The sequence below is a fragment of the Chiroxiphia lanceolata genome, chromosome 19 (genome assembly GCF_009829145.1).
Source record: "Chiroxiphia lanceolata isolate bChiLan1 chromosome 19, bChiLan1.pri, whole genome shotgun sequence".
Classification (NCBI taxonomy): Eukaryota; Metazoa; Chordata; class Aves; order Passeriformes; family Pipridae; genus Chiroxiphia; species Chiroxiphia lanceolata.
The window spans coordinates 5,419,529-5,443,895 of NC_045655.1; the positions used below are offsets into that span (position 1 = coordinate 5,419,529).

General features: G+C 45.6%; 2 protein-coding genes across 8 annotated transcripts; one reads left to right on the top strand and one right to left on the bottom strand.

Moving 5' to 3' along the window:
• Positions 1–9: 9 nt before the first annotated feature.
• On the bottom strand, positions 10–3,812 carry TEN1 (TEN1 subunit of CST complex). Of its 4 annotated transcripts, none has more exons than XR_004360265.1 (5): positions 3,568–3,806; positions 2,324–2,427; positions 2,031–2,188; positions 643–843; positions 10–419 (listed from the first exon to the last, which is right to left on the bottom strand). XR_004360265.1 is itself a non-coding variant. In XM_032706396.1 (5 exons), exons 1-5 carry the CDS (start codon positions 3,619–3,621, stop codon positions 413–415), a joined length of 432 nt encoding a protein of 143 aa, XP_032562287.1. In that variant the 5' UTR covers positions 3,622–3,812; the 3' UTR covers positions 10–412. The 4 variants fall into 4 exon arrangements, 3 of the variants coding, with proteins under 3 accessions (XP_032562287.1, XP_032562289.1, XP_032562288.1); XM_032706396.1 differs by having other exon boundaries at positions 735–843; positions 3,568–3,812; XM_032706398.1 differs by having other exon boundaries at positions 11–843; positions 3,691–3,805.
• Positions 3,753–24,061, top strand: ACOX1 (acyl-CoA oxidase 1). 4 transcript variants are annotated; one of them, XM_032706387.1, is made up of 14 exons: positions 3,753–4,002; positions 5,142–5,301; positions 10,484–10,644; positions 15,368–15,475; positions 15,989–16,108; positions 17,194–17,309; positions 17,499–17,668; positions 17,969–18,131; positions 18,771–18,961; positions 19,185–19,364; positions 19,998–20,103; positions 20,194–20,337; positions 21,123–21,329; positions 22,297–24,061. In XM_032706387.1, exons 1-14 carry the CDS (start codon positions 3,888–3,890, stop codon positions 22,345–22,347), a joined length of 1,992 nt encoding a protein of 663 aa, XP_032562278.1. In that variant the 5' UTR covers positions 3,753–3,887; the 3' UTR covers positions 22,348–24,061. The 4 variants fall into 4 exon arrangements, with proteins under 4 accessions (XP_032562278.1, XP_032562277.1, XP_032562279.1 ...); XM_032706386.1 differs by lacking the exon at positions 10,484–10,644 and adding an exon at positions 13,490–13,650 and having other exon boundaries at positions 3,764–4,002; XM_032706388.1 differs by lacking the exons at positions 3,753–4,002; positions 10,484–10,644 and adding exons at positions 4,948–5,057; positions 13,490–13,650.
• Positions 24,062–24,367: the final 306 nt, after the last annotated feature.

Genomic DNA, 24,367 nt, shown 5'->3' on the forward strand with positions numbered 1-24,367 from the left:
AGAGGGTTTTAATCAATAAAAGACAGGCTGCCTTCTCTTTTCATCTTTATTTAGGAAAATATCAATTAAAAAAAAAAATCTCTCAAAAGGGATTTAAGATCTCTAAAACTTAATTGTGTCAAGGAAGAAAGTCAAGTGATGGTTGTGAAGGCACTGCAAATATTTATCTTAGAGGTAAAATCAATCCTCCCCTTGAACACCAGCTACTGAAAGCCTGAAGAGGCAGCTGCTACTGAAAATAGGGACTCTTTGTTCTTCTTGTTTCTTTGTTGGTCAATCCAGGTAAGTGAGTGTTTTGCCAGGAATGTTCCTGTGTGGCAACTGAGTCAGAACACCCTTTCCTCTTTCCTCCAATCTGCCAACAATGAGTTGCTTAACTCCAGATTCGGAGACTTCTCCTTTTCCCGACTTCTCAGGCCCTGTTTTACAAAAGGACCAGTATAACCCAAGTGTCCCCTTTCCTTAGTCACCTTTTCAAAAAACAAACAACAAACCTTCCCTGAGCTATTTTCAGTGATGACACACGGCATGAATGGATAACCCAGTCACAGACTGACTCACAGTCTTCAAGTGCTTCCCTGCTCGGTGACTTTGCTGTTTGCCACAGCAAAACCCATGTAGCAAACCCACATCCTAATTTACTTTTAACATATTTGTTGCAAATGGCAGTGCAAGGACCAGCGTATGGCAGGTCTCGGAGCTGTCAGGATGTGCTGCTTTCCCTCTGCTCCTGCCTCTCCTTGAAGTACTTCCTCTGCTCCTGTATGGCTTGTTCCAGCAAGGGCACGTTCATCCCTTCCACACAGGTCAATATTCGTGCTTTTACCACGGGACTGGAAGTTTCTGTAGAAAGAAAAACAGACAAAGCAGCCTGGAGACAGAGAGTTCCCTGAGGCAGCGTATGGCTCCAGCTAGACAAGTAACCGCAGCCTAAGTGCCAGGAGACTGGATTGGCCACTGGCCACTGAAGGGAGCAGCAGGCCTGGGAGCAGGTTAATTCAGTGACATGCTTCCCCTCTGCCCTGATGGCTACAAAATGCAGGTGACTGACACTGCGGTCTCCTTGCACTAGGGAACGGTGCCAGTGCCTGCCATGCAGCATCTGTCTACTTCATGGCTGCATGGAGTTCGGTTTTTCCTGTCTAAAAAGCAGCAGGGACAGGTCTAATCTCATTTCTGAATGCTCCTGTGCAGACAACAGGACAGAACAAAGCTGGGCTTAGAAGAGGCTCAAAGCTGACTATAACCAACAGTTCACTGGTAGCATTCAAATGGTAACGTGGAGCTGCACAGAAGGACCAAACCTTGGTGACACAGCCACCATCTCAGCCCGCTCCCCTTCCACCCCTGCAAAAGGGGCCCAACTCACTCCCAGCCTGTGATGACCAAAATAACATCTTTCTAGAGGAATTTCGTGGCAGTGGTGTAGCAGGTCGCTCTCTAGAGGCCACGTGCAGTGTGGCTTTCCACATTCTGAGGATTTCAGTGGCACAAACGTGAATGCCTGTTACCAGGTGTGGCCAAGACAACAAAGGATTTGCTTCACCGTCTCAGCCCAGCTCAGATCAACTCCCCAAGCAAAGCAGCTGGAGCACAGGGCACCCCAGGAAAGGACAACAGGGTGCACTGCATGACAGAGCCTGCCTGAATTCCTCACATGTCTGAGGGCAGGGATGATAATTAGAGCCTTTCAAGGATGGCAAAGACCAACCTAGCGAGCTTGCAATGAGGTATTGCTGCAATCAGCCACGTTTGGAACGAAGACGGTTGGTGTGGTGGCTGCCGGTGATGCCAGAAGGCTTTAGCACAGGTCTCACAAGCCCAGCAGTGGTGCTTCTTGTCTCTAACAAAATCTGTGCCAGAGCATCAGATTTTCACCAAGATAAGGGTGGCTCTTCTCATGGTCAACAGGGACAGACAGGCTGCTCCTTGGATCAGCCGGAGGCAGCTGCACGACACGAGCTGCCTTGGCCCACACTGCCCTCAGTGACCCAGGAGCAGCAAAAGGCACTGGTTCCTGGAGCATTTACCTTCCCTGTATTCAGCCTCTCCCAGGACGATGTAGAAAGATCCCAGCTGGGCTTGGAACGGCTCCACAAACTTGGTGTCGACACAGACCTGGTACTGAACTGAGCTGTGCTGAGCGGTGAGAATGGCTTCGGATCGGGCCAGGTCATAGCAGCATAACCTGGGAATGACAGATTTGGGAAGCTCAGTGGTGCAGAAATACAATTACAAACCAAGTGAGGGGAGTGAACCAGTGAAGGAAAGGCACATCTATGGAATCCCCTGGCCCACAAGGAGAGCAGGGTACCCTTCTCACCTGCCAAACGTCCTCAGGGCCTCCCCCTCAGGGATTGAGTTGTTGATCTCCCATGGGAAGTAATAGACACCAGCACTCGGCAGCATCTCGCACAACTGCTGGGCCTGCAGGAAAGCAAAACATCTGAGTCCATGTTGTTCCAAGTTATAAGTGACACTGCCCCAAAACCCCTTCTTTGCCCAGGTACCACCATCCAGGGGGCTGCAGGAGCTTCACAGCTTCCCTGATGAGTCCTGTTTGCAGCTCGGTGTCAAGCCCGGGGCATTCTGGCATAAAAGGGCACTGTCTACTCCAACATAACCCAGCACGAACAACAGGCAGCCCACCAGATCCTCCAGGTCTGGCCCAGAATATGGATAGGTGAAGAAAGGTTAAGAAGTGGGAAAAATGGTGACTGAGAAATTCAGAGAGTGTGAGGGTCTGAGATTCAGGAGTAGCCTCAGCTACTGGGGTGATGGGTTACTATGCAGCAAGTTTTAAGGAATTATCCTGAACTTGTTCTCTTACTAGAGGATAAGAAATTCTGGCAGTATCTGATCCTGCAGCTGGAGAACAATTACTTGGACACAAGCCAGCCTGGTTTCATCAGCAGTCTAGTAGGGTTTAGGAGCAGCGATGAGTGAAAAGGATTCATTCTAAAGCATTGCTCACGGGGCTTGCAAAATGCCCCACTGAGGACTCCGTGGGAGGCTGCTGAAACCAGGGCAATCCTGCTCACCCCGTCTCTGCACATGCCTCACGCTGCCTGGCTGCCCCGTGTAAGGCTGGGCACACACACGGCGGGCGGCAAAATCCCTCAGGCACGGTCTCAACCTGGCCACGGAGGTGCAGACCCACCTCCCTGCACTCCGCAGCTCCCTCCACCCCCGCCTCACCTAAAATTAAAAAAGCAGGGCCAATTCTGCACCTCCTGAAGGGCAAAGGCTGTTCTGCACGGCGTGGGTTTTGCTCCCGAATGGCGCTGCGCGGGCGGGTGGGATTAGCCAGGTGTGCAAGGTGCTCGGTGTGCATTTTTCGGGTATAGAACCGTTTATGTTGCAGAAGCCGTACCCCGACCGCCACGCCCCCTGTGCCCGCCCAATGCGCTATTTAATGCCCGCGCCACCTCCACCGCAGCACGCTGCAGGCACATTTATCGCAGCACTTCATATGCACATCCAGAGCACTGCCCAACCCCGCGTTTAACGCGTGGCCGAACGCGCCCCGCCAAAGGCATTTAACGAGCCGTTTATTTAATTAACCATCCAGTGCCGATGCAGCAGGCGATGTGCGCGTTCCCCACGCACACCGCACCGCATCCCAGCCCCGGCTGCGGCCCGTCTTAGCGCTAAGGCGCCGCTCCAAGCTCGGTCTAACGCGCCTCTCACCGCTCCAGCACCGCATCCCGTGGGAACGGCGCCCACGTGGTCGGGACCCACGTGTCGTCGCGGGAGTGACGTCACGCGGGGGCGTCGCCGGCGGAGCGGGGCCGGAGTCGGGGCCGGGTTTGGGATCGGGACTGGGATCGGGACCGGGTTTGGGATCGGGACCGGGACCGGGACAGAGCGGAACCGCCGGCGCCGCGATGACGATGAACGCGGACCTGCGGAGGGAACGCGCCGCCGCCACCTTCCAGCCCCTGCTGCTCACGCACATCCTGGACGGCGGCCCCGAGCGCACCCGCCGCCGCAAGGAGATCGGTGAGGGAGGGCCCGGCGGGGACCGGGCTGGGGAGGGTGAGGAGGGGCAGAGACAGCCCTGGTGAGGGCTTGGGGAAGGAGGTTTTAGGAGAAGGAGACGCGGTGGTGGGAAGGGGAGAGGCTGTGGAGTGAGGGACACCCAAGAGGGGACCCCCAGGGCGAGGGAGACCGGGATATGGGGACGGGGAAACGGGGTGGGGACCCTCGGGGAAGGTGAGGAGGGACGAGGTTGTGAGGAGGGGGACACATGGGGGGGGAAGGATGTGCGGAGGAGCTTTTGGGGAGAGGGGGGACTCCAAGGAGAGGGAGAGCTGTAAAGAGAGGATTTGCAGATAGATGGTCACAGCCTAAAGGAAGTTCAGGGCTAGACAGGAGAGGAGCTCTCTGATGGGTTAGACAGGAGCTGTTACGTCCCTGGTCTCCCTCTCGTCCCCTTTCCAGGAAGGCTCTGGGCTGACCCTGATAGAGCAATGTCCTTTTACTTGTTTCCCCTTCCTCTGGAGAGTAAGAGGCAGCCTCTCACGGCCATTTCCCTCGGGCCGTCTCCTCTCCTGTTTCCTTCCTGCCACGCACTTGCCCAACAGTACAAAAGTCACCTGTTTGTCACCTGCCACCACTGTGGTGTGAGAGATTAATGAACTGCTTCCATTCTCTTCCCTGGGGTGGGACTGTCAGGGGCTGCTGTTGTGTAACTTCTGTGCCAAAGAGGGGGCCACAGGAGGTCTGTGGCCTCAGGGTACCTTGTTTTCTGGTTGGCACAGTGGGAATAGTCACTGTGCCCTTCTGCAGGGAGGGAGTTATGAAGGGATCAGAGTTCAGGAGGCTGAGGGACAGCAGCCTGAGCCTCTGAGGCTGTTGCTGGGGGACCTGCAGGTCTTACGTCAGTGAGTTGCCCTCCTGCCAAGTCCAGAGTGCTCTGAACTAAGCATGGGGTTTCTGTGTAAAATGAGAGTGCCAGGAGTTGCTCTCTAAAAGGCCTTTGACTTTTTTTCTGATTTCATTAACTTCCAATTTTATTTTTAATTTTCTGGTACCTGTGCCTTGAGGTACAGCAGGTAAAAAGCTGGGTCATTTCTCACCCACTGTTTGTTGAGGTTTGTGGAAACTGAGCTTGTTTTCCTCTTCTGTTCTGTCCCCAGAGGCCTTAGTTCTTAATGACCCTGACTTCCAGCATGAGGATTTGAACTTCCTGTCCCGTAGCCAACGCTATGAGCAAGCCATCAGGAAGAGCTCCTTGATGGTGATGAAGTTAAGGGAATATGGAATTGCAGATCCTGAAGAGATCTTCTGGTTTAAAAGGTACCTACATCCAGCACTTGCTTTTTGTATGTACTATGATCATCACCAAGGACATTAGAGTTGTGCTTTTTCCCTATGTTTGCTGTCCAGGGGAAGCTCAAAACCTGTGCAAAAGTCCACTGAAGTCTTGGCTTTAGTGAATTTCAGATGAAACCTTGATTTCATGAATATTATGTTTTCTTAGATTATTGACTAGAGATGCACCATTAACAATTACACCCTATTTCTTATATGTGGTGCAGAAAGTAAAAAATGGGACTCGTAGCTTGATTTTTTTTTTCCACGAAAGAAGTAAAAAAATACACTAAAATATTTTCAGCCTGAATAGATCTGATGAGTTTGCAGCTTCTAATGAAATATCTTAAATCCGATTACTTCACTTTGCACTTAGACCTAATAAAGTAACATTGCAGGCATACTTGAAAATGTTCCAAGATGGCTTAGAAGTTCTTGTTTATCACTGCCTGTCCTATCTCCCTCCTCCATGCTCCTGGTGCTACAGTGGTTCCCTTTGACCCAGAGGCTTTTTGTTCTATCAGACCTTTGGTTTATCTGATACGACCCTTGGGTTAAGTTAATAAAAATAAGACCGTCTTTACACCTGAGTTTTCATCCCTTCCAGGAGGAATCAGAACTTAGTTCCTGATTTTGATGTATTTTTCTCCTTAGTTCTGTTAAACTCATTCTGATTTAATCCAACAGAGGCTGTTAACAGATTACACAGACCTAGAAATCTATGGTAACACCATGGATATATCCTCTGGCACAGTATTTAGTGAATCACAAGCCCCCTCTGACTGGTTTCGTAGCAAATCTGGCATGGGCCTTAGGGCATGAATATTGGGAGCAGGTAGTTGAAATCACTGTGGTTCTAATTTCCAAGAAATTGGTCCACACTGACCTGTGTCATGAAAGTTCTCGTGGAAGTAAAGTAAATGGTTTTGCTCTCATTGTCCACCAATGCCAACTTTAAAAAGGACAAGTTCAGTGACAGTATTGGATTATTCCAGTGCTGCATAGTAGAAGTTAATGATTAATTTTTTTTCCTCCACAAGGATTATTGAAAGTGACAGGGAAGTTTCTTCATTTATTTGTATGGAGAAAATTCAGAGAACTCTATCCAATCTACCAGCTGGCAAATTTCAATGGAGTTTGCAATGTAAATGCTGTCTTTGGTAGCATTACTGACAATATCATATGAAAACAGACTTTTCAGAAGTAGCCAAGTGAGAGATTCTAGTTTTGTATTTCCATAAACTTGTGTGGGAGTCAGCAATTCTTAACTTTAAATGGATGAAAGTGTAACATTTCATATAGACACCAAATAATACCTCTATATTTTATGTGATAGGAATAGTCAGGTGTAATGAGTCAGAATTCATGATCCAAAATCAACTGAAACAATGAGGAAGACTTTTTTCAGAGTCAATTCTAATTGCAGGCATTCAGGATTTTAAACTGTAAATGCAATTACTTTAGACTGACTGCTTTTACCATTTTTTAACCATATTTATTCTACATAAACATGTAGAATAACATACAATGACACGTAACAGAATGAAGAGCAGTACATGAACTTCTTGCCTACAAGTGCAGTGTGCTTGCTCTGAGAACTATACACTTACTATTCCTGATTTGACTTCTTTACTGTAATGTCTGGTGTTGGCAAGGGAGGATGTGGGCTTACTGCTGCTTAATAAATGGAAGAAATGAAAGGATTATTTTTTCATCCTTTGATTTCATTTGCATTTTAACATCTGTCTCCACTTTCTCACCTGCTGAGTGTCAAATATTTTTTAAACTCAGTGAACTCCACCCAGCTGGCAAAATGAAGTTTATTTCTATCACGTATCCAAACATGCTAATTTGTGCTAACTGGAAGAAACTTCACGAGTGCAAAAGCTGACCTGGAGGAACTGTGTGTGTGTTCATGCATTTTTCCAAACTGGAAAATTGAGTGGATGTGGTGTTGCAACATGCCTTGAATGAAGTTTATGAAAGAGATTGAAGTCCTTGATTCAGATGTCAAGTTGTATTTATTGTGATTGACCATCAGATTTTTACATATGGAAGCCTAAGAAATTCTTTCAATCATCCCCAAACAGCAGGGACAGATTTACATATGCAATTTTTGGAGAATTTTGAGCCAGTAGTTTTCCTGTAGCTTTCCTATATTCCCTGAACAGCACTAAGGAGCTTGGCACATGACTCACTGACTTTATAGCTTGATTTATGAATAGGTGAGGAGAAATGCTGCTTCCTTCAGCTGCCCTGAAGATACACATAAACAGTTGTTGCTGCTGTGACATGCCCAAGTGAATGAATGCTCCTCCTCTGTTTCCAAAGAGCTTTGTTGGACTCCAGACCGTAAGAGGATCTATTAAATATATCTAGAATCCATTTTAATTGCTTCTCATATAGTCAGTTCTTTTATGTCCACACTGCAGTTGCTGCTGTGATACAGCTTTGAAGGCCAGCAGCCTAAAAGTGCCAGTGTTTCAGATTTCTTTGACAGCCCTAACTACAGCAAAATGTAAGTGAGCATGAGAAGTGGGGAGTGGTTCTGATGTGTGATGCTACAGAGCTCTTGGAAGAGAGCAATCTGGCCAGTTTTAATTCACCTTCAAGTTTAATTAACCTTCAGTGAGGAAAATGGGATTAAATGAAGAAGTGAAAAACAGTTGGGAGAAACTGGGTCACTGAAGAGGAGAAGATCCAAGAGCTGCTGGTCACCAAGCAATCCCTGTGTTCATGGGCATTGTGTGAACATGCTCTTTCCCTGTGGGAATTTGTCCTTACGTCTCCTTTTGACACTAAATTAGAACCTGGTGTAGCTTTGAGGAATCAAACCAGAAAAACTGTACTAGGGGCCCTACTGGCCACTGCTAAATTAATTTGAAGTGGATGAGTCTGACTTGCTTTTTTTGATACAGCTGGAATAGGAGTTTATTCCCATAGGATTTGTCAGCTCTGAGGCCCAGTAAGCACAGTGTAGATACAGCTCCTCCACTGGGATGACCCTTCATGCTCTTCCTTGAGAGAGTTACTTCAAGGACTCCTGCAAAAAACAGAAAAGTTTGCATGCAGACTTTGCTTTAACCCTGTTCTGTAACCCAGCTCTGCAGCCTGAGAGTGGCTTTGCAGTTGTTTATGTAGCTTTAGAGCCTCTGAAGAGGCAGACTCTGCTTCTGTCATGCTCTGTGCACTGAGAGACAATGACTTACCTGTCATACAGGTACCTTCTGCTGTGTGGGTGGCACTGGTTGCTGTGAAATATGGAAAGATCTATATTGCCAAAGCATGGGTTACTACACATCCATCTCCCATCAGTGGATTTGGAGCTGCAGCCTCCTCATGACACTGGTTGTCGCAGCAAATCTGACCTCAGGCCACCAAGGTGATCGTTGGTCATTGACCAAATGGCCAGTGCCACAGTCAGTCTTGATGATGGCACACTCTGCAGCCTTTGGGGAGCAACCCAGTGGGAATGTAGAAATTCTGATGGGAAGCAGTAAGAGTTCACAGAAAGGAAAAGAAGAGAAGAAAGCCTTTTGTTCCTCCCTTCACAGCTGTTCCTCCTCTTCTGGAGGAAAACAGGTTTCTGTCTTCTTGTGGTTCAGGTTGTTAAAAGGCATGTTAAGGAAATCCTAAATATTCAGTATGCAGAGATGAACAGTTTCTGCTGTAATTTAGCTTTCAGCTTCGTTAATGCGAGAAGCTGTTAAAATGCTGCATGTTTAGTTAGGAAACATCATGACCTTCTGACACAGGGGTGTTAAAGCATCCACTTTCAAAATGTCTGTTGTCTTACTCCTGTCAGAGAAGGTGCTAATTAAGCACAAGATACCTGGCACTTGTGATTAAACTTACTCATAGGCAGTGAAAGTTGCAGCTGTGGCCTTTAATATTCTTGTTTTTTCTGAAGCATTACCTTCAGAGAAGCAGTGTCTGACGTGATTTTTCTGACAGCAAAGCACGTGCTGCAACTTTTTCACAAATTCCTTCAATAGCTTCTGAAAACACCCAAAGAACCCTTTCAAGCTCTTCCCAAGCTGCCCAGAAACTGTGAATTTCAAAGTCAGCACTCGGTTTCATCCTGTAGATTTGTCCTTTTGGGCCCGAGGAGCAGATGCACAATAACTGTGCTGCAGGCAGTGAGGAAATAAAGGGTGCTGCTGCTGCTATATGGGTCCTGGGCTAAGAGAATAACCCACTTAGGAAACCACAAGAATGCTGAAGGTATTGTCTTGCTGTCTTTGCAGCATTTTTAGGCCCTTGGTCACCCTGAAAGCATCAGCTTTGTAAACGTGTGCTGCTGTAGTTGAGTGTTTTCTGGTAAGAGAACCATCTGCCTCTATTCCAAGAACTTGAGACACTGTAGCTGCACTCACACCAGCTTAAAAGCACAGTTCATGCATTAATCACCAGCATCAGATTACTTGATTGCAATAGTTTTGGTCCTTTGGAAAAATCAGAAGGGAAGATGTTGTGGAGTCATGTACTCCACAGTGACACTTTCTAGCATGTTTGTGTTACAGAGCTTGTTGTACTTGGGAATGCACTTTGCCTGCCATCGTGGCTACTACATAATTAGAATTTTCTCTCATGAAATAACTTCTGCTTAGATAAAGGACACCTAAAACATCTGATTTTTCCTTCCATTCCCTCCAGCACTAGACTGTAATGGTAACTTTAATTAAAGGTGAGTTCCTGATCTCACAACTGATAGGAGCAGCTACAGGTAATACAAAGCCCTTCTGAAAAGCACTCGGTCACCTAAGAAGCCTTTTCCTTTTCAGTACATACTGCTTGTAGCTAATAAAGGCCTAGTTGTAGGCTACCAGCAGCAGGGGGATTGATTCCCACCAAGCCTGAGAGATGGGGGAGAAAATAGTTGATTTAGTTTTCATGTCCTTAGTTTTAAGTTCCCCCTAGATCTTTGTAGAATAATATTTTATTATACAGTTACATAGCAACAGCAGGATTCATGGGGAGATGAAAATGTCTGGAAGAAACATTTGTTTCCCCATCAGCATTGCTTCTAATGCCTAAGTTTGGTTGTGTGACAAAAAAAAGGGGTTGAAATAGGCCAAGAGATAATTTTTCTTAGTTGGAGAAAAGCCTTTCAGGTTCACAATCACAGTAAGACTGAGATCCAGATCCCTCTATTTCTCTCCTGTAGAACATGCACGGGCAATGTGCCTGAACCAATGGGTCTCCACTTCAGCATGTTTCAAAAAACCATAGAGACCCAAACGACTGCTGCTCAGAAGGAGAAGTGGCTGCCCCTGGCCCGTGGAGTCAAGATAATTGGCACCTACGCCCAAACCGAGTTGGGACATGGTTAGTTCCCTTCAGGCATCAATGGGTAACCTCTCTTCTGTAACTCCAGTGTGTAAGTTTATGATGTTCCCTGGGTAACTCTAAAAGGGGAAAGGTAAAATACCTTGCTTAATGGTTGATGTTTCTTGCCCTGTAGCCAGAGAGCCACCTGTTTTTACATCCTGACAATCCCAGAGTTCTTTTTGGTCTTTTCCAGAACGCACCTCTTAGCTGATCACTGCCTCTGTAGTTGTTTATGGTGAGGAGATTGTTCTAAGCCCTCAGAGTCTGAATTTCACTTGAACTGGTTGGAAAGTGTCAGCCAACAGTCTTGTGGGTTTTATTTTTGCCTGCATTTGGGGCACGTGTCTCTCAGAGTTCTCGGTGCAAGGTTGGCCTGCAGAAACAGGTCAGGAGCATTCCTTTAGGTGCAGTGGAGCATGGTAAGACTGCAGTTTGGTTTGAAAGTCAGGTATGCTTTGCCCCAGGCACTTTTCTTCCAGATGCTTCTTCACTGCAGCTGTACAACTTCATGGAAAGGTCTTGGTTATGAGGAAAAAAACCATCTTACTCCTGCTGTTGTTGAAAACTTCCACTGCTTCAAAGGAAAAAACATTTTATGCATCAGAAAACAATCTTTTAGCCCAGAACCTGGAATTATGGCTGTTAAATACCAGCAAGAATGGTTAACAAACCAAAGACTCCAGTGCTCGTGCTGGCATCTGAACTGGGAAAGCATGAGGTGTACAAGTCTGGACACTGCAGAACCTGGATGGCAATGCCAGTTGCCTGGTTGTTCATTTACAGCTGCTGAAACGTTTGTAGAAGATTCAGTGAAAGAAATCCTGTCCTCTGCCCTGCCTGGGAGAGATGGAGTTGGCAAACCCAGCTCGACACCGGAAACTGAGGGATAACTGGATGGCAACAGTCAATGCCTGCTGTCCTTGTTTGCTTTCTCACAACAGCTGCTTTCAATCAGTCACACCCACACTGAAGTGATTGGTTTTTACTTGCAGTTTCACGTTACATGATTGCACTTTCTTGCCTGGTGATGGTCTGGTTTGCTGATAGTTCTCTTGCTGTTTGATGGTAATTTGATACTAAATAGAACTATTATATTCTCTGCTGAATAATTAAAATGCAAACTTTTGTGAATGTCGAGCATCTGACAACTCCACCTATAAAGCTGCTGCAGTAATTGTCACTGAATTTTGCTTAATTTAATCCTGATGTTTAGAAACTGGTGATGGGGAAATAGACCATTGATTATTGAGTTGAACCCCAGCCTGGATGGGTAGTTGCTCAGTTTTATCTTGGTGGCTACCTGTGTGATAGCCTGTGTTGATTTCAACCTGTTCCATGGTGAAGAAGTCTCTCAAAAAAATCAAAGAAAGAAAAAGCACAAATAGCACTTAATAGGACTGAACAGGAAATGAGAAGGAGCAGTGAAAATACTGTGCTGTTTCTGTCTGGTTTATGACTATTGCTGGTAAATAAGGATTTCCTTTCCCTCATTGACTGTTAGCTGGGTACTTCTCACGGTACTGAACTCACTTATAATCCAGTATTCTTGGTAACCCATTAGTCCCCTCTTGGGCTTGGTCACTGTGCAGTCAAAAAGCTTTGAAAATATTTCTGCTGGGTTTGTTAGATGGTTGAATTTATTTATAGGTGCCTGAGAATATCAAAGAACAGAACTGCAGTTCTTGGGAAGCCCTGGGGATAGAGCTAGTTCATATTAATGTGTGTTTAGAGAACACAAGGGTGCATTGTTCCCACTTTGATGAGAATGCCAAATGAGTTTGAGCCAAGCTCAGACCAGTGCTCTTTCCATAATGCATATAACTTAAATATATATATATATATTTCCGTTAAAGACCAATTACATTATTTCATACATAAATGGGCCAGATGCAGGTACTGATCCTCAATTTATCCCAACTATTTTAATAGTCAAATCTGTCAGTATTTAAAGATTTAATAAGCATTTAATTCTTCATATTGAAGAACTTAATAGACCACTTAACTACTTCACAGTGGTGTTGGACAGAACTTGGAGGAAGAGTTGTTCTAATGAAACATGTTTAATTGGAGATAATTTGTGCTGGTGATTTGCAGATTGAAAAATGTTGGCTTTCTTGCCGAGTTGTTCGTGTTCACAACGTTGACTTACACATGCAGAGCACTGTCCTTTTTTTAAAAAATAGCAGAAGTTGAAGGGGTTGGTTTGGAATGCCATGTACACTAGTAGTGTCTGATCTTTAATTTAAAAAAAAAATTAAGTAAGTAATGCAGACAGTTATGATTTGCTTTTTTTAAAAAACCAAAATTTAGTTAAAACTTAGCTTGTTCAGCTGGATAAACAAGGATTTCTACCAGATTCTGCCTTCAGAAAATGAAGAGGAAAAAAAAGTGGACTTCCTATGTCTGGGTAAAGGCTCCCTGCATCCAACCAGATCACATCTTCATCAAACTGGCATTCTGCCTCAGCCCATTTAATTTAGGGATGCTCTGATTTGAGAACCAGAGTGAAGGTCCGGTCTGTCTTTGCTTTGGATTAATCCCTTTCTTTTAATCAATCATGGTGTATCAAAAATAGGTGAATGTTGCAGATGCATTTTATGTATGATAAGAAAGAAATGCATTGCAGCACGTTTATTTCGAAGTGAGTGTAATTTATTATTCAGGCCTGAGAAAAGGACAGTGCTCTGTCTTTCTGAAATACACTGGATGAACTCGGATTTACACATGAATCATTTTTTTTTTTTCTTTTTGTCTCTTCCTGAATCTGCACCATGAATCCTCATGCTTGCTTCCCTCCCATAACATTCCCTTCACGCTCCCATCCCATGACAATTCTTCACAGCTTTGTTCACCGTGGACGGCCTGAGCCTCTGGACCTTCATCTGGGCATGTTCCTCCCCACCCTTCTCACCCAGGCAACCCCAGAGCAGCAGGATCGCTTCTTCATGCCTGCCTGGAACCTGGAGATCATTGGCACTTATGCCCAGACTGAAATGGGCCATGGTACAGTACATTCACTAAATGCTATTTCTAAGAATGGCTTTGTGTACAGAGCGTTCCCCTGCCTGGGAAGAATGGTGTGTGTGTATCCCAGAGACTTCACACGTGCAGCTGTGGCTGTAGGGAGAAGGGGGCAGCCTCTGAAGTGTTTAACAGGGCATTATTACCACGTGCTGCTTCCTCCTTTTTCCCCCTGCAGGAGGGTTTGGTGTCTGTAGCTCTATATGTGAGCACCCTGAGTGCTCCTCGTGCCATTCAAACCAGTGTCATTAGTGCCTCTGGCTGTCTGTCGGTTTGGTGGCATCTGTTCATCATTCTTTCCAGTTTGATTTCTGCTTTGCTGTGATTAATGTCCAGTGTGAAGACAAAAGGACAGAACTTTTAAGGTACTGAAAGAGATGCCAAAAACTTTAAAGAGTTGCTTGTCACCTTGGACTGACCTACGGTCAGAGAACATGTGGATGACTTTGTTCCAATACTCATGTTTTGTGTGGAGTTTTTTTCCCCCTTTTTTAACTCCCATGTGTTCTTTTTAATTGGACTGTGAAATGTTTTGGTGTGTTTTTAATTTTCTGTCTGAACTAGACTTTGGTTTTTGTTGCTATTCCTTTGCTTTCAAGCTTTGAAATGGATTTTGATAACTCCAGCAGTATTGTGATTGCAACACTTTTAACCCAAGTTTCAAAGGGAGGATACTGTGCCTTGGGAAACTTTAATTTTGACATCTGAGAGTTGCAGATGAGAATTATTTTCTAAGAATGAGCAGGATTCACGTTTGTGCTGAAGTGAAATGTAGAGACTGTATGAAGCATAAAGTAACTGCAACTGAGGAGAATCTCTTGCAACTAGTGAGGTTTGAAGATCCTTTACCAGCAAAGTAAGTCTGTGTTGAGCTGCCTGTGGAAGTCTGCCGTTACCTCCATGTTTTGGGAACGTGGTTGCATCAAGGTGATCCCCTTTTTCATGTTGGAGCTCTTGTTCTGCTCTCTCAGTCCAGACTCTCAGGAGTGTTCACAGCTTGCCTAGTTTAAGCAAGTAGGCCTGGTGATTTTTGGTTTTTAAGGCATGCAGGGACAGTACCACTGCTCTAAGACAGGTGTGTGTGAAGAGTTGGGGGCAGAAGACAAAGGCTGTTCCTGGAATTACCTCCATCTTTTTTCAGTCTCTTCCTCTGCCTGCATCAGTCCCCTGGCATTCACGTGCTATTACTTGCTGTCTTGGAGCTATGGATGATCTCGTTTGGGAGATCAACTCCATCAAGTGAGGAGAATGTAGACCTGAGAGGGAATAAAGAGGTGATGGGCACTGCTTGTTTCATCTTGTGGCTGAGAAGGGTATGATTTTATTTTTCAATTTAATCAGATTGCATTTTAGTGAAATTGAGGTGAGCGTGGTTTTGTGGAATGCCTTAACTGAGAAAGGGCTTCTGGTGTGTGATAACAAAAGGGTGTCAGATTGGAGGTGCTTGGAAAACTAGTCTTAGACCACTGGGGGAAAAAAATTGACATATTTTCTGAGAACTGGCTTCAGGTCCCAGACTGTGGTCTGGCTATCACTTGTTCTTCCTTAATTGGTTGAAATTCAGTTCTTTATGTAGCCTAAAAGCAAAGTTAAAATTTAAACATTACTACTGGAGTTCCACTTTCCATTGTCCAGTTCTATCCTTGTCTCTGTTTTCTGCCTGACTTTCTGCCAAAACAATGTGTTTGCTTGTTTTCAGGGACTCACCTTCGGGGTCTAGAGACTACAGCCACTTACGACCCTGCCACGCAGGAGTTCATTCTCAACAGCCCCACTGTCACCTCCATTAAGTGGTGGCCAGGTGGACGTAAGTGCATCACTGTGTGTCTGAAGCTGGAAGATGTATGGAATAACCTGGGGAGGTGATGTCATGTGTGTTGCATTTACAGAGTGATGGTTGAAAGCTGACCCAAAGAGTTGGCTGAAAGGCAGTTACTCTTGAACACCAAGAAACAAACTTACCAGAGCCTGCTAAAACATCATCTGTGTGTTCTAGGCTGTTGTTCACAACCAGTCACACTGTGTGAATTTAGTGTAATGTTTGGTTGTATCAAAGTTTGTATTTCCTTCAGCTTCACTGGTAGGTTTGCCAAGGACTTGGTGTTGTGCAGTCGAGAGAATTGTGTTGTGCAGCTTCCATTGACTTGAGCAACACTGTTTGTCTAGAGCTGTACAGTTGGGGTGATAACCAGTGTTGTAAATCTGGTTTTCTACTGCATGATGTGGTTCAGGTAATCTCAGATCCTGCTTTAAGGAAAGACTCTGTGTGTGTAAGTATGTTTGACTGTGTTTTTCCTTCTGACTCCCACTCCTGTTGCAGTTGGGAAGACGTCAAACCACGCCATCGTTCTGGCCCAGCTCTATACCCAGGGCCAGTGCAAAGGGCTGCACGCCTTCATTGTTCCCATCAGGCAGCTGGGCACCCATGAACCTCTACCAGGTAAAAATCCATGTTAAGGGTTAAAATCCATGTCATGGAATAAGTTAGATCTGTTTCTCTCTGACTATACACAGCTGCTCTCTTGTTGATGTCCATGGCTTACTTCACTAGCTGATTTCAGTGATTAGATCACAGGGCTTAAATGAGGCTTTCTTGTGACTGAACTACCACTAAATCACCTTTCCTATCATACCCTCAATGTGAAGTGCAGTTTGGGATTTTATTCTATCCCACTGTCTCCCAGTGTCTCCTATGCATTCTTAGCACAGCATGTCCTGCTTTCTGAAAGGGAAAGAAGAGCTTTCATCATTGTTTAGGTGCAAGTGAGCTGGGTGAACTTCAGAGGCAGCTCCTGCAGTGAGTGGATAGTAGGACTGTATGAAAGTTAGGAAGTTTCCCATGTTTTGATGTCCACTTGTGGTTTAACCCCTCAGGCAGCTAAACACACAGCCATTGCCCTCCCACAGTGGAATAGGGGAGAGAACTGGAAAAAGGTAAAACTTATGGGCTGAGATAAAGATAATTTAATAGGACAGAAAAGGAAGAGAAATTAATAATGATAAGAGAATATGCGAAACAAGTGATGCAAAATGTGATTGCTCACCGCCCATTGACTGATGCCCAGACAGTCCCTGAGCAGTGGGCTGCCACACCACCCAGTTCCCCCAGTTTTATTGTTCAGCATGATGCCTTATGAAGTGGAATATCCCTGTGGCCACCTGGGGTCAGCTGGCCTGTCTGTGTCCCCTCTCAGCCTGTTGTGCCCCCCAGCCTCCTCACTGGCATCACAGTGTGGAAACTGAAAAATCCTTGATTTGGTGCAAGCACTGCTCAGCAACAACTGAACCATCAGTGTGTAATCAACACTTCTCATCCTGAATCCAAGGCACAGTACTGTACCAGCTACTGGAAAGAAAATTAACTCTATCCCAGCCAAAACCAGGACACCACTTTTCCATCAAAGCTGTTATAACACTGCTGGGACTTGCTAGAAAACTAAACAATCTTCTTACTGGAGAAAGCTTGAACCTCTCAGGTGGTGTTTAGTTCCTGTTTCTTAATGCAAGTGGCTTTGTCTGTGGCAGGTATTACAGTGGGTGACATTGGCCCGAAATTTGGCTATGATGAAATGGATAACGGCTACCTGAAAATGGACAACTTCCGAATTCCTCGGGAGAACATGCTGATGAAATATGCTCAGGTAAAGCAGTGGATTTCAGCACCTGCTGTTAGACATGGACACACTGAATGCTCTTGGGTGGCTGAATAAATGCACCAAAAGGATTGTGGGTTGCTTAAGTGCTACTTGATGAGTTTTGAGCTTGACGTGTCAATATGTTAAAGGGAGGAAACGTCAACAAGCTGGTTTTTTGGGGGTTTTTTTTGGTAGGTTGAACCAGATGGTACCTATGTGAAGCCTGTCAGTGACAAGCTGACCTATGGGACCATGGTGTTCATCCGCTCCCTCATCGTGGGTGACTCCGCTCGCTCGCTGTCCCGCGCCTGTACCATCGCCATCCGCTACAGCGCCGTGAGACACCAGTCTGAGCTGAAGCCAGGGTGAGTGCAGGGACACCCAGGAGCAGCCTTAGTGCTGAGGGAAAATTCTCAGTTACTGGAGAGAAGAGGGACTGTGGTTGATATTTGTTTTGGCACTTGATACTGTTTCAAAACACTCAAACTTCAAAAAAAAATCATTCTTGATTGCCAAAATGTCCTCCCCTGCCAGGGGCTCTTACTGGTCTTAGGTACTCTTAGATACTCCAGGTTGATATGGGTGTAGCTTGTGCTATGAATGGGGTTTCTGCAGCAGCATATTGCTGGCCCTTGGCATGCTGATTCATCTGTGTTTTGCTCTAGGGAACCAGAACCCCAGATCCTGGATTATCAGACCCAACAATACAAACTCTTTCCTCTCCTGGCAACAGCATATGCTTTCCATTTTGTGGGAGCCTACATAAAAGACACCTACCATCGTATTAGTGGGGACATCAACGAAGGGGACCTGAGTGAGCTGCCAGAGGTACTGTGTCCTCTGGGAACCAGAGGGGTGTTTGTTGAATTCATGTGAGGTTTCTTTACAATTTTCACTTGTGAGATGTCTTGTACTTCTGTAGTTTCAAAAGCCCCCAATCCCAGTGTGTGCTGGTAACCTTTACTTCTTTATTTGCACTATTCATTTAGCACTTTATAAAAAACAGGGAGTAATGCACAGTGAGAAAGCTGCTGGGAATATATTTTATCAAAAGGTGACTTTTTAGGAATGATAGCATATCACTTGGGAGTTGAGACTGGTCTTATGCTTGTGCTGTAGCTTCTGAATTGTTCTTCCAAGTGACTGGGGTAGAACAGGTGTGTTGATCAAAGGCCCCATACTGAGGGGCCAGGGTTGTAAAATGTTTGTTTTCTGTTAGGGTTTCTGTCTGAGAACCTGGTGTGACAACAGGCAGTTGAAGACAGACTTGTACATACAATGCATGGGCACAGAAAGGGTGGCAGACTCAAAAGTGGACTTTCCATGTACAGAGATTTTCCTATAAATAGTTTGGCTCAGGAAAGAGTTCTTGCAAGAAAAACAGGACCCTGTGGGGCAGTGCAGGAGTGGTGTTGTCCAAGCCAAGAGTGGGAAATAAATCTAAACTGGCTTTGCTTTGTCCCTCAGCTCCACGCGCTGACAGCGGGGCTGAAGGCCTTCACTTCCTGGACTGCCAATGCTGGCATTGAGGAATGTCGGATGGCCTGTGGTGGGCACGGCTACTCCCGCTGCAGTGGCATTCCTGACATCTACGTCACCTTCACCCCGTCCTGCACCTACGAGGGAGAAAACACGGTCATGATGCTGCAGACAGCCAGGTGTGGTGGGAGCTCTGCACAGGGGTGCTCCTGCCTCAGTGCTGTGGTATTTGTAGCAGAAGAGTGTTCTGTACTACCGTGAAACCGGTGTCATGTTTCTGTCCCTTGCCCTGTTTTTGACAGAAAATTATATGCCTACATATAGTGTTCTTTCTGGCCTGAGCCTGACTTTTCTCTGCTCAAACAATTTGTAAGAGTTGCCGTCTGCTGTCTCTGTTTTCAGATTCCTTGTCAAAAGCTACACCCAGGTTAGCTCTGGGCAGCAGGTTACTGGTATGGTGTCCTACCTGAATGACCTCTCCAGGCAGCGCATTCAGCCACAGCACGTGGCTGCCAGGACCGTGACCGTGCGGATCAACGACCCTGTCAGCTTGGTGGAGGCTTACAAGGCACGTGCTGCCCGGTGAGTTCACAGTTACCAGCCTGAGCCAAGCCAAACTGGGTGTCCTGGGAGGTGGTGGTGATGCACTGCCCTGTTAATGCGGGATTTTCAAGGCGTGGTTGGCAGAGCTTTGATCCGTGTGTTGCTTTCAGGAAGTGACACACTTCACGGGGTTGGGGCCGGTGTTAAGTGCTTTGTGGTTACAAGAGGCTACTCACAGCCTGCTCATAGCCTGGTTACTCTGCTCCCCTTTCCATTGGGAAATATTTACATGTAAAGTATATTCACGTGTACAAATACCAATGTTGTATTTGCTCTGAGACTGCTCAGAGATCTCTCTGGAGAGAAACAATCCTGATATCCAAGCCTGTTATGAAGGAAATGCGAGAGTAGAGCAGATGCCTACATGTGAGTAGGTATTGAAGCACCACATGGGTGCTGTCAGATGTCCTTTACCCCGCTGTAGCTGTATTGTAGCTGCAGCAGGGGTAACTGATGTTTCAGAGGCACAACTTTTCAGTCCAGGCAATATATTCAGTCATAGCACATCAGAATAATTCGGGGCTCATGTGCCACGACTGAAATCCGTATGAATTCAGTGTATGTAATCTAGTGAATGTGGTGCTATTGTGTAAACTTCCTTTTATAAAACAGGCTTGTAGAAGCTGCAGCAAAGAATTTGCAAGCTGAGCTGAACCACAGAAAGAGCAAGGAGGACGCCTGGAACAGAACTTCCGTTGACCTGGTGCGGGCATCAGAGGTGAGTGATGTGCCTGCTACAGAAAATGTGCTGTAAGAGCTTCTCATCTCTTTGTGATCCTTTGTGACTAGCCTTCCTGTGTCTGTGCAGGCACACTGCCACTACGTGGTGGTGAAGCTGTTTGCAGCAAAGCTGTCTGAGGTCTCTAACGCCGCTGTCCGCGCTGTGCTGACCGACCTGTGCCTCCTGTACGCCCTGTTTGGCATCAGCAAGAACACAGGGGATTTCTTGCAGGTGGGTGTCTTTCCCCAACACTTTAGAGCCAGAATCACTGTTTGCAAAGATGCTTTAAATGCCAAATGTATGAATATTTTAGGTATAAATTCTTGACTTCCAGAAGGCCATTAGCAGGGCAAGTCTGGTGGAAGGCTCTTGTCAGGTTTCCCTTGTGATCTGCCAGAATGGAGATTTGGGTGATAAATGGAAACCAGGCATGTGCCAGGTTTAGCTGAAATGGTTTCCAGTTGGTGACAAAGTGTTGCGTGTTAAAAACCAAGGAGGTGCACGTTAGACATGCTCCAAGAGCTGGATCTCTCAAAAAGGGTCTTGCACTTCAAATCTCAACTCTTACTTCAGTGAATGGGTTTAAATTGTCAGGCATTGCTTTTCTCCTCATTCTGTCAGTTTGAGAACGTGCTTGTGCAGCAGTGGTCTTCAGGCAGACATGGTATGTTTTGTCTTCCCATTTTTCCTCTTTGCTGCTTCCTAAAAAATTCCCTGAAACCAGGAGCAATTTAATATACATGTGTGCACATTCTTCAAGTGAACTTGCACACAGGGCCTCTAAGGAGTGAGTCTCCCATCCAAGATTAAATAGCTGGGTGGTATGGTAGGCTGTGCTGGGCATCTCCATTTGCTTGTACACTATGGCTAATTGCCAATTTAATTACTTAGTAAACTAAAAAAACCCTGGTGTTTTATGAACTGCTGCATTTTTATGTGGGAAGGCTGAGCTGTGTTAGGCCACGGGGAAGGGAAGGTTCTTTTGGCTTCTACAATCCCTTTTTCCCCCCCCCAAGGCGGGTATCTTGACCAGTGCCCAAATCACCCAAGTGAACCAGCACGTGAAGGAGCTCCTGGCTGTGATTCGCCCCAATGCAGTGGCCCTGGTGGACTCCTTTGACTTCCATGATGTCCATCTGGGATCTGTGCTCGGCCGCTACGACGGCAACGTCTACGAGAACATGTTCGAGTGGGCAAAGAAATCCCCACTGAACAAAACACAGGTAAGGAAACCTTATTTCATCCTCTTTTCCTCACACGTGCCCAGAGAAATAACTCCATTTAGGGTTGTTAATTATGCTCCAGTGATCTCAGCAGGTAATTGATGAAAGTGGGAGAAAAGTCACTGGTAGTAATGGACCAAAACTAGCAACCTACTTTCAGTTTGCTTTCTGTAGTTACTCTCCCACATGTACCTCATGTGCATCCCTGTGGGATGCTTTTGGGGTTCTCAGTTGAGGGAGGAGATGATACACTCCATAGAGGAACAACTGAATCATCTCATTGAATTTAAAAGCAATTATCACTTGCTGTTGATTCTGCTTAGTGACAGTAGCTGTGAAAGCTTTACCTGTTTTCTGGCAAATCTTCCCGTGTTCAGGCAGTAGCAGTGACTGGAGATGAAAATAAATTGCTCCTGTGTGGTATTTAGGTGTCAGTTGTTGCACATCTGCCCTAAGACTGGAGCTGCAGCTGAGCTAATAAAATAAACAGTGCTGGGAAGAGTCAGTGTCCCTGTTCCATCAGCCAAACTGAATCCTGTCTTGGAGGTGCCTTTAATTAGGACAGACTGTATCTCCTGCAATGGGCTGCCAGAGACTGCAGCTGGAGTTAAATCCCACCACAACTTGCTCAATGTTTTGTAATTCTGAAGTCAGTTGGGCTTAGGTTCATTACAGTCCCCTTAGGAGACCTCTGCCGGTTTTCTTTTAATTAGAATGCCAAATAATTGTATGGATATAAGGTATCTTGCTTTCTTTTCTTAGAAGAAAGGCAGTGGGCAGGATGTTTTTTATATTCTCATGTTTTGTGTCATGTAGACACTCCAATATAGAAATTATCTAGCTGTTCTTAAATCTCCAAACCGCCTCTGATTCAAATTTCCTTAGGAAAGAAACGCACTGCAAGATGTGAGGAGCTAAAACTGTTTCAAAGACCAGACCTTGTGACCACTGTCTTGTCCTCTTGCAGGTTCATGAATCTTTCCACAAGCACCTGAAGCCGATGCAAGCCAAGCTGTGAAGCCTGCAGGGTTTTCAAAATGCACTCTTGTCCTGCCCTGAAAACTGGGTGTTTGCATCCTTCCTTCAGGCACCCAAATCAAACCTTTCAAATCCTGTAGCTGTAGGACAGTGAATAATTGTAGCCTTTCTTTTCCACTTTTGTAAATGGAGGAGGTGTTTGGGGAGAGTGAGTAGGGACTGATGCCTGTTTTTAAAGTGCAATTATAATGGTAAAAATTAACCTTTTAAAAATCTGGGAAAGCTTTATGGATTTATACAAGAATTGCTTTTGTGGAGCTGCTAACTAGAGAGAAGATCCTGTCAACTGGAGAGGGGGCAGGACTTTACTATGAAGTAGTTGACAGCCCTCAGGCAGTAGCTTCTGATGAGCAGTTATATCCTCCCCCTCCAAAAAAAGTGTCTTGATTATTTTATTTTTTTTTAAATTAGCACCACCTCTCTCCTTGTTTGGCAAATATTTGTGCTGTCTGGAGCCTCCTGCATAGCCTTGTGCACGTGAGTCTGTGTGTGGCACTGTTTTCCTGATGTATCTGGGAAGTAAATTCCCATCCTTCTCTGCTGAGCTCTGCTTCAGGAATCTTTCCAGAAGAAAGATTCATGTGTCCTTTGTTTCCCAACACATCCTTTCACTGCCTTGCAGAACCTCCTTTTCCCTGTGTGCCACCTCCAGCACTGGCACCTTGCTCCTGGTTAATAAGAAGTCAAAGGAGAACATAGTGATGCTGCTCTGAGGATAAAAAACAACCTGTAGGAATCAGCTGGGTGCTGATAGCAGATGTTCTGCCCCTTTTTTCACTGTTAGTATTTTCTAGCACTATCTCAAAGCACTTTACAAATGTTACTTATGTTTGATTTGGTGGGGAAAAACCCCACATGTAGTGGTAAAAACTGCAAATTTGACCTGGAATGATGAAGCCAGTATTGGAGAGCAGAAATTGGTTGACCAAGGTCCTCGGGTCTTCAGATTGTTCTGGGATCTTGTCCTGGTTTTTAAAGGCATTTGTCAAGAAAACGACAATCCCAAATGAAGTGTCCAGATTTTTTTTTTTTTTCCTAACTGTGCATTTCCAAGGAGCTTTCTCTGATTTGCTTGATTTTGTGATTTTGTTTTTATATTGACTTGGGCCTTGCCACGGTGCTTTGACTGAACAGGAAGGATTTATCTTGTAAGAGAACCTCCTGCTGCCCCATGAAATCAGCGCAGCTACAAATTAGCAAAATCATTTGGGCTTTTCCACTCTGTCCAGTAACCATAAAACCAGATATAAGGGCAGCTTTGAGCTTAAAATGGCAAAAAGCTTCAGCAAAAACCCAAATCCTGCAGTTCTGAGGCAACATCTGAGAAGATGCTTCTCTGCAGCTTTTGGTATCTGTTAGTCTCTAATTTTGGATCAGTTTTCATGGATGAGTTTTTTCCTGGCACTAACAATGATCAAACACAATGTTTGGCTCCACATGCAGTGGCTGAACAGAATGAAATGTTTAATTTTGAATAAACTAATCAAACTTGCCTGTGAGCTGCCGAGTGTTCCAGGTCCCGTGGAAGCACTGCTGTTCAGGATTCCAGAGGACCTCTGCCTTCCATGTGTCCAGTGGAACAGCCTGCTGACCTGGGGAGGGAGGATGGAGGAGCAGGTTAAAAATGTGCTAATGAGAACAGTACTAGTTAACTATGTACAGATCTAATAAATTACAAAAATGTGTTTTCAGACGAGATGTCTCTCTTTTCATGCATTGCCTTCAGTGGATCTTGTGTAAAGTAGTGGAGGAAGTAGAATGAAGTATTCAGAAGACCTTTAATTAGTTGGATTTTGGTGTTTTATGTAGTCTGAGCTTTCTGGCTTTGCTCTTCTGTGTTGCAGGGCAGTGATCCCTGTCCCATCCCACAGTGATCCCAGCCTCTCCTGCTCACAACCACAGGAGAAATACACCTGGCAGAGGGCAGAGCTGGCTGTGGCAGTTCCTTGGTGTCATTATGGCTCAAAACCCATCAAAAGCTGGTCACTGTCAACATCCAG